Consider the following 9,760-nt stretch of genomic DNA (forward strand, 5'->3'; position numbering starts at 1 on the left):
CCCCGCAAAGCTGAGCGGGGAGCGGCCAGTCCCGAGCAGGGGGGTGCGCGCCGGAGACTCCCCCCACCCCCACATCGGGTAACTGGACTCTCCGCCTCCTCGGCCCCCAACAAACCCCAGCTCGGCGCCGGAGGCAGTCGGCGCGCGACCTCGGACCCCCAGACCCCGCGGCCCGGCTTCCTCCCCACGCGGGCGCGGTCGGGGCGCGCGGCTCGGCACAGGTGCGCGGGGTGCGAGGGGTACCGGGGTGCGCGGGGTGCATGGCAGCCAGCTGCTTGCTGCTCTCTGCGGGTCGGCAAGGACACCGCGCCCTCCCGCTGCTGCCCGCGCCGGCTCCCGGGTGCTGCGCGGCTGGGCGCGGGGCGTGGGCGGGTGGCGGCGGCGGCGGGGGTGGGAGGTGGAGGGGTGGGGCGAGAAGGTGTCAAGTCCCGGCCCCGCGCCCCGAAGCATCCAGCGGGGCCCCCGCACCCCCCGCCGCGGGCTCCCGGGTTTCCCAGCCTCGGGCGGGGAGAGGCGGGACAAAGCGACGTGGGGCGTGAGGCCGCCGCGGGGGTGGGTGGGTGGGGGGTGCCCGTAGCGTCTCCCCGGGCAAGTTGTCCGGGAGCTGGGGAGCCCGCGGGCCGCCCTTGATTCGCCCCCCCCTTCCTCCCGCAGGGCCCCCCCACCAGCGCCCGCCGCCCGGCGGCCGCGGACACCGAGGCACCGGGACGCGCTGGCCGGCGTCGGGGCCCTGGCCGGGGGCCGGGCGGGAGCCGGCGCGCCCCAGCGGGATGCGGGCGGCGAGAGGGGGCGCAGAGTAGCCGGCCGGCCCCCGGGCTCGCCCCTCCTCCCGCGCCCTGGCGCTGCGCGGGGCTGCCATGGAGGTGCCCAACACCAAGGACTTCCAGTGGAAGCGCCTGGCGCCGCTGCCCAGCCGCCGGGTCTACTGCTCCCTGCTGGAGAGCGGGGGCCAGGTCTATGCCATCGGGGGATGTGACGACAATGGCGTCCCCATGGACTGCTTCGAGGTCTACTCCCCCGAGGCCGACCAGTGGACCGCCCTGCCCCCGCTGCCCACCCCCCGCGCCGGGGTGGCCGTCACCGCCCTGGGCAAGCGCATCATGGTGATCGGGGGTGTGGGCACCAGCCAGCTTCCCCTCAAGGTCGTGGAGATGTACAACATTGACGAAGGCAAGTGGAAGAAGAGGAGCATGCTGCGCGAGGCCGCCATGGGCATCTCCGTCACAGCCAAAGGCGAGTGGGGCCTGGGCTGGGGGCGGGCAGAGATGGGGTGGAGAGGGGGGCGGGTCTGGGGGCCACACCCGGAGAGGGATGGAGCCCGTGCTCACTTGAAGCCCTCCGTATGTTCTCCTTCCTTCTTTGTTTTTGTTTGCAGTCCACCGCTGGCCCAGCTCACTGGGGTCTATTCTTGGTTCTGTGCTTGGGGATCACTCATGGAGGTGCTCAGGGGACCAGAGCGAGTGCCAGGGATCTAACTGGGTCAGCTGTGCCAGGGGAACCCTGCCCTGCTGCTCTGTGCTGTCTCCCCCGACCCCTTCTTTGATCCTTACAATAGGCCCTACAGCTAGAGCCCCACAAGCCTTGTTTTACAGCCCCAGAGCCAGCAGGTCAAGTGTCTTAAATTCCGTATGACGTGGGAGGGTCCTGCCCCCAGGCTCCTGCCAGCAATTGTGCATGCCTGGCCAGAGGGGCAGTCTACATGTAGTTGCCTCCCTTGGTGGACTCTCCCTTCAGCAAAATGGCGTTCCCCGCCCAACAACCCAACATCTCACCCCTCTGCAGGTGCCAAAACCCACAGGCACATACTTGGGCGCTGGGTATGGGCATTGCATCCTACACCATGGCCAGGCCCCAGTGGAAAGTCTGGGGGTCCACTCCTCTCACTCTCCATCTGACTCCCAAGCTCAGAGATGCTTATGAGTGGAGACTAGAATGTTCCAGAGCATTGTGCTTCCGTAGCATCTTGTCTGGGCTCACTAAACCCCAGGAACATCAACCTTTAGCCTTGTGGTTCTCATTTCACTTTCTCTAAGCTCTTCGTTTATTTCCCTTGTGGCCGAAGCAGCCCAGGTACAAAGGGGGCATCCAGTAGCCTTGCGCTGAGTAACATACAAGAGGTTTTATGAGAAATGGTCCAGCAGGAATTAGGAGGACCTCAAGTTCAGACTTACTGGCATGCAACCTTACTCTTGCAAAAGACATCCCGGCTGCCTGTCGGGTCTTTGATGGATCAGGAGCCCGCATTCCTTGCACACTGGTTCTGTGCCTGACACAGGTCTCAGTCCCAGGGAGAAAGGAGGCAGATCTGTTCCCGCCTTGAGGAGCCTGGTTTGACTAATGACTGTTATCAGAGAGAAACTAGCCTGGAATCTATCAGGGCAAATTTGCCACGGATTCTCCGTGAGTTCCCATTAAGAAGGGTGGAAAGCATGGAGGTTCATGGGGGAAATGAGCAGAGTACTCCTTTAACCCCAGGCCTCAGTAAGTAGTGCATTTATCGAGCCCTTACATAGGTGCTTTAACTCCCTGTAAACCCCTTTGATCCTCACAATCTGTCTTAGGAGCTAAGTGCTGTTATTTGTTCATTTGAGAGAGAAGCACTGTGAGGCCCAGAGAGGTTAAATAAATCGTGCAAAGTGATATAACTGGTCATGATGGAGGCCATACTCTTAATTACCAGATGCTGACACTCAGGATTAACAAATTCTTCAGGATCTAATAATCTTATTGGAAGAAACAAAGATGTTTTCAGTAAATAGTGCTGGTGCAGGAGTGCTGATGCCAGTGTGGTGATGTGTGAGCATGGTGATACAGATAGGGTGACAAGGTGTGATGCTGTTGCAGGTGCGATGATGCCGGTGTGGTGATATAGGCTTCAGGAGTCACAATACAGATGTGTGATGCTGTAGGTGTGGTTGTGATGTAGGTGTGATGGATGGCACAGTTGTGATAAAAGTATGGTGATGGTGACAGTTGTAGTGATACAGGTGTGGTAATGACAAATATAGTGATGAGTTATGGTGCAACATGATGATGACACAGGTGTGATTTCAGTTTGATGATGATGCAGGTGTGAATATGATACAGGTGGAGTGTAGGATTGATGATGTAGATACAATGATGGTACAGGTGTGGTAAAGCAGATGTAACAATACAAGGTATGATGATGCAGGTGTGGTAATGATAATAAGTATAGTAATATAAGTGTGATGATACAGGTGTGTTCATAACACCTGTGTGGTGATGTTGGTGTGATATGATACAAATGTGATAATATTGTAGGTGTGATGACGATACAGGTGTGATGGCACTATCATGACACAGGAATGGTGATGGTGAAAGTGTGATAACACAGATGTAGTGATGCAGGTGCGATCATACAGATGTGATATACATGTTGTTTTAGGTGTGATGATGCAGATAAGATAACGTTGGAGTGGTGATGCAGGTGTGATGACAATGCAGATGTGATGGGGCAGGTGTAATGATAGTTTGTGATCCATCCCACCTGTGATGATGATACAGGTACCACAATACAGGTATGCTGATACAGGTGGGAGGCTGTAGGTATGGTGATGCAGGTGTGGAGATGATGTGGGTGGGATGATGCATCTGTGAAAATGACACATGGGTGATGATAGTACAGATGTCAGGAAGCACATCTGATGGTAGTACAGGTCTGATGATGCAGGCATGGTGATGGGATCAGTGTCGTTATGCAGATGTGATGATACAGGTGTGATGGTGATACAGGCAACATGATACAAGCATGCTGATGATACGGGTGTGATAATACAGGTGTGATGGTGCAGACAAGGTGATGGTGTGAGTGTGAGGTTGCACATGTGTCATACAGGTGTGATAATAAGGTATGGTGATGCAGACATGGATGGCTTGAGTGTGTGTAGATGCAGGTGTATGATAATGATACTGTTGTGATGGTGATCAGGTGTGAGGAAGCATGTGTGCTGATGATGTTACAGATGCGTTAATGAGTGATGATGCAGATGTGGACGTCGTGAGTGTGGTGATGATCAGGTATGGGGATGCAGCTGTGTTGATGATGTTACAGGTGTGCTAGTAAGAAGTGATGATGCAGATGTGGATGGGATGGGTGTGATGATAATCAGGTGTGGGGATGATCAGGCGTGAGGATGCAGCTGTGTTCGTGATGTTACAGACGTGGGGATGCAGGTGTGGTGATGATCAGGTGTGGGGATGCAGGTTTGGTGATGATCGGGCATGCTGATGGTGTGGCATAATCATGAAGAATGAGGCAGGTGCCACGGGAAGCAGTGGCGAGTGCTCCCAGGGCCACCCAGGGGAGCAATTGGGTATGGGTGTGGTGCAGATGGGAGGACTCTGCTGGAGGCCTGTCCCGTTGTAGAGGGCCTGTTGATGGAGTGAAGTGCTTCCTTGGGAAACCCCATCTCCTATCTTTAGGCTAGTAGAGGAGTTTTCTTTTTCTGTTTTCCTTTCAGTAGAAACTAAGAAAAATTACACTGTCCCTGTGGTACCCTTGAAAGTAAAGACTTCAGGGCCAGCAGCAGTGATGACCTGGGAGAATCCAGGTGTCTGGGGACAGGGTGGCAGGAAGCTGTTTTCTGGCAGGCCGTGACCCAGGGAGCCCCAATTTCTTGCCCATCTTCTATGGATGCCAAGGAAGAATGTACCTTGAGAGATGGCCTGTAGCCCAGAGCACCCTAGCGCAGGAGGGAAGGGGGTGGTCCTCCCTGTCCTCGGAGCACCTGTCTTGATTCCAGGGTGCTTTCTTTAGATCCAGCCCGTGCCCTTGAGCCTCACTCTCATGGCCAAGTCCTCTCCTGCTGAGCCCGGAGCGCAGAGTGCCTCCCTCCTGGAGCCCACCGCTCCCTGGTGGAGGAGGACTGCGTCACCTCCACGGGGCAGTGGCAGTGCTGTGTCCTACGCAGCCGTTGCAACAGGACTGATCTCATTTCAAAGGCTTTGGCATGTCCTGCAGAGATCCACCCTGGGAGTGCTGGGCATGCTCTTCTGTGGCCTGGAGGAAGGAGGGTGGGGGCAGGAGGACAGTCCTGCAAAGGGCTGTCCAGGCCCAGCTCCACCACGGTCTGCTTCTGTGTTGGGCACTTGATGGCACCACAGAAGGTCTGTGAGCCTGGAATGGGAAGACCCAGGCTCCTCCATGGCAGGCACTTTGGGGATTGCCCCCCGCCGGAGACAGGGGAGCAAGGGGCGTTCCCGATAATGCTCATCAAGCCAACCACGTGGTTCAGTGCTCAGGCCTGAGGATGTAGAACTTTTGGGTGCTGCAGTGTTAAGGACCAGCAAGCCACACCTAGCAGTGCCCAGGGGGCCCTGTGGTGCTGGAGTCTGAACCCATGTCCCAGCAGAGATTATGCCTCTGACTACCAGCTGTATCCCCAGCCAGTAGTGGGGCAGGGTTGTATTTTTGTCTGTTTGTTATTATTGGGGGGCCACACTGGTGATGCTCAGGGGTTCCTTCTGGCTCTGCACCCAGGAACCACTATTGACAATGCTCAGGGAACCATATAGGATGCCAGGGATCAAACCCAGGTTAGCCGCAAGCAAGACAAGCACCCTACATGCTGTACTATCATTCTGGCCCCATGTGGCAAGGATATTTTTTTTGCCTTTTTGGGTCACACTGGCAATGCGCACAGTTACTCCTGGCTCTGCAGTCAGGAATTATTCCTGGAGGTGCTCGGGGGACCATTTGGGATGCTAGGAATCGAACGTTGGTTGGCTGTGTGCAAGGTAAACACCTTCTCGCTGTGTTATCACACCAGTCACCGGATTTTTTATTTTGTGTGGGTATGTGTGATTTGGGGGCCATACCTAGTGATGCTCAGAACTTATTCCTGGCTCTGTGCTCAGGGATAACTTCTGGTGGGGCTCAGGGGACCATATGGGATTGTGAGTATGGAACCCAGGTGAGTCACATGCAAGGCAAGCACCCTGCCCACTGTCTTATCTCTCTGGCCCCATTGAGGCAGGGATTTTTACAAGCATTATCAATGCCAGAACCACAGTCATGGCTCCATGGCCGAGCTGCATTGGGGAGCCTGGCCTGGCCTCAGAGCTGATGTCCAGGAACTAATCCCGTGGGGTGAGTACTCAGGCCTGTGCATGCTGAGCCAGGGTGGCCATGTCCCCTTCTTCTTCAGATTACCGAGTGTATGCAGCAGGTGGCATGGGCCTGGACCTCCGTCCACACAACCATCTCCAGCACTACGACATGCTCAAGGACATGTGGGTGTCACTAGCACCGATGCCCACACCGAGATACGCCGCTACCTCCTTTCTGCGAGGTTCCAAGATCTACGTGCTGGGTGAGGCTGGGCCAGTTCTCTGCCCTGTGTGCCTGAGTGTCCCCTTGGCATGTGGGGCCTCCCTGTGTGATAAGGGACCAGGCAGGAGGGGAAACCCCAACCCCAGGAGCTAACTCTTGTGCCCACCTCTCCCCCTGCCCCCCGCCCCGGTCCTCCAGGCGGGCGGCAATCCAAGTATGCGGTCAATGCCTTTGAAGTCTTTGACATCGAGACTCGCTCCTGGACCAAGTTCCCCAACATCCCCTGTAAGCGGGCCTTCTCCAGCTTTGTGGCACTGGACAACCACCTGTACAGCCTGGGTGGGCTGCGGCAGGGCCGCCTCTACCGGCAGCCCAAGTTCCTACGGACCATGGACGTGTTCGACATGGAGCAGGGTGAGCTGGGTACCCGGCTGCTCCCTTCCCACCTTCTCCCCCATCCCTCCTCCCTGGCCTCATCACCCAGCTAGGGGGAGCCTTCCAGAGGCCAAAACACTCCTCTCCGTGCTGCAGTGCTCGGGATCAGCTACTTTTATGGGCACGGGGCTCCCCCTGGTTGTGGGTTTGTTTTAGAAAAGGTTTCGACCTGCTGGCTTTTACAGCGTGTTGAGTGGGGGTGGGGGCCTTGCTTCCCACTCTCAGTAGATGGGGCTGACACCCCCCCTTCACACCCCGCCATTGCCCAATCTGCCTCTATCCCCCTTCTCTGCACTTAGGGCCTCAAGGACAGGATGGGGCACAACTGTGGATCACGGTGGCTGCCCATGGGTTCCTTTTGGTGAGGCCCCGAAGGGCATTTCCCAGCAGTTGGAGACTGCCTCGGGCTCTGCTTAGAGCAGTCAGGTTAAATACTGTCTCTGGTCTGTCCTGCTCCATGCCTGTAGGAGGCTGGCTGAAGATGGAACGCTCCTTCTTCCTCAAAAAGCGGCGTGCGGACTTTGTGGCCGGACCGCTGAGTGGACGGGTCATAGTGGCTGGAGGACTTGGTAAGCATGACGCCTCCAGGTGGGGGATAGAGGTCCAGGGCTGGGGGGCGGGGTGGTGGCAGGGAACCCTTGGCCCCAGCTCCATGCATCCCCCCTGCCTTCATTTTTGTTTCAGAACATTTAGTTACCCTTTGGCCCAGCCTGGGCTTCCCCTATCAGCCCCAAATGTGGGGGGTTTTTTTTGTATTCTTTTGTTTGGTTGGTTTTGTTTTGTTTTATTTTGTTTACCTTTTGGGTCACACCTGGCGATGCACAGGGGTTACTCCTGGCTCTGCACTCAGGAATTACTCCTGGCGGTGCTCAGGGGACCATATGGGATGCTGGGAATCGAACCTGGGTTGGCCGCATGCAAAGCAAACACCCTACCCGCTGTGCTATCACTCCAGCCCCTTTTTTTTTTTTTTTGAATAACACCCGTACTCCTGGCAGTGCTGGGGGACCATATGGGATCCCGGGGATCGAACCCAGGTCAGTAGCATTCAAGGCAAACACCCTACCTGCTGTACCATCACCCCGCCCCCTCCCCAACCCCCAACCCTCAATCCACCCGCAATGTGATCTTGACCTCTCACATTGCATGGAAAACTGAGGCCCAGCCTGAGCTTGCAGAGGGGAAGACTGGAGGCTGTGCAGGAGTGACCAGAGATGGGAGTGTGGGGGCATGCTGGCCCTGGCACCCATCTCCTCCCACTGGGCACTTCGTCCTGGGTGTGAATTGGGCTCACCCAACACTGGGCCAGGCTTTGCTAGCTGATCCCTGATGACTACATTTTAAAACAAGGCCCTAACAGAGCTTGTGGGAGCCCCATTTTCTCAGCCACTAATGAGAAGAGCTCAAGGGGAGCAAGGCCGTAGGGGTCCCCCTTTCCTTTAAAAGACAACAGGGCTGCAGGAGGATCCAGAAACTTCTGGTGAAGGTGGAGAGTGGGGATAGAGAATGTCCTCCTGGTCGGGAACTGAGTTTGGACTGCAGCTTCCTGTGGCCCCCAAACAGCGCCACCATGACCTAAGTGGTCCCCACAGCTGCAGGGCCCAACATCTCGGGCCCAGCATTCCAAGGAACAGTCTGTGGGTTCTCTGAGTACCACTTGGGATCCCCCATCCGATGGATGGAAGGAAAGAAGGAAGGAAGGAAAGAAGGAAGAAAGGAAGGAAGGAAGGAAGGAAGGGAGAGAAGGAAGGAGCAAAGGAAGGAAGGAAGGAAGGAAGGAAGGAAGGAAGGAAGGAAGGAAGGAAGGAAGGAAGGAAGGAAGAAAAAAAAGAAAGCGGGAGCTGGAGTGATAGCACACTGGGTAGGGCATTTGCCTTGCACACAGCCAACCCAAGTTCAATTCCCAGCATCTCATATGGCCCCCTGAGCACCGCCAGGAGTAATTCCTGAGTGCAGAGCCGGGAGTAACCCCTGTGCATTGCTGGTGTGACCCAAAAACCAAAAAAAAAAAAAAGGAAGAAAGAAAGGAAAAAAGAGAGGGTGGGAAGGAAGGAAGGGAGGGAGAAAGAAAGAAGGAAGGAAGGAAGGAAGGAAGGAAGGAAGGAAGAGAAAGAGCAAGAAAGATAAAGAAAGGACAAAAAGAGAAAGAAATAAAAAAGAGAGAGAGAAAGAGAGAAAGCAAGCTTCTTTGTAAGGTGGTGGAAGAAGAGGGAGCAGGTGAGGACAGCCAAGTGGGTATTTGGCAGGGCCAAGGGTCAGCCCCCACGCAGACAGGAAGCTGAGGTGGCTGGACTCCATGGGGGTGAAGGGTAGGGTGGGGGTCAGTGTCTGGGTGCCCTTCTCAGGCCAGTTCCCTTGGGGCTTTCAGGGAACCAACCCACCGTCCTGGAGACAGCGGAGGCGTTCCACCCGGGGAAGAACAAATGGGAGGCGCTCCCTGCCATGCCCACGCCGCGCTGCGCCTGTGCCAGTATCGTGATCAAGAACTGCCTGCTGGCCGTGGGGGGCGTCAACCAGGGCCTGAGCGACGCTGTGGAAGCCCTGTGTGTCTCCGACTCCTAGTGGTCCCCTGCACCCCTGCCCCGCCTGGCTCCCCCTCTGACACGCAGACCAGCCCCTGCCAGCAGCCTGGGCTACTGGCCTGAACCACAGCAGCTGAGGCTGGGACAGGTACAGGGTCCTCCGTCCCTGGAGTTCCACCCCCTCCAGGATGGGGGAGGGCGGTGGCTGGCCAGACAGAGGATGAGCATCTGTGCTGTCTTTCCCCGGCTCAACCAGCTTGAAGGTCTCTTGGGCTGGAAAATTGGGGTGGACTCGTGGCGGGAGGGCCAGAGGGTGGGGAGAGATGGGTGGTCAGCCTCTCTGCTCTCCCATGGTCAGCGTCCCCTCCTTTGGGCTGTCCCTCTGGGCCTGCCTGGCTCTCATCTATCTACACAGCAAGAATCGCCCTGCAGGATTCAGGGAAGGGAAGTAGGTTCACACGGACGGGTGCAGCCCGGATAGGAAGGACCCAGACCTCTCGGGGGTCCTCAA

General features: G+C 56.8%; 1 protein-coding gene across 1 annotated transcript; it reads left to right on the top strand.

The window, feature by feature from the left end:
- The first annotated feature begins 667 nt into the window (after nucleotides 1-667).
- KLHDC8A (kelch domain containing 8A) lies at nucleotides 668-9,360 on the top strand. The gene is made up of 5 exons (XM_056119062.1): nucleotides 668-1,233; nucleotides 6,168-6,332; nucleotides 6,491-6,706; nucleotides 7,195-7,296; nucleotides 9,096-9,360. The coding sequence occupies exons 1-5, from the start codon at nucleotides 858-860 to the stop codon at nucleotides 9,287-9,289; spliced, it is 1,053 nt and encodes a 350-aa protein (XP_055975037.1). The 5' UTR covers nucleotides 668-857; the 3' UTR covers nucleotides 9,290-9,360.
- The last annotated feature ends 400 nt before the right edge of the window (nucleotides 9,361-9,760 follow it).

This window comes from Sorex fumeus, unplaced genomic scaffold (assembly GCF_029834395.1).
Source record: "Sorex fumeus unplaced genomic scaffold, SorFum_2.1 ptg000039l, whole genome shotgun sequence".
Classification (NCBI taxonomy): Eukaryota; Metazoa; Chordata; class Mammalia; order Eulipotyphla; family Soricidae; genus Sorex; species Sorex fumeus.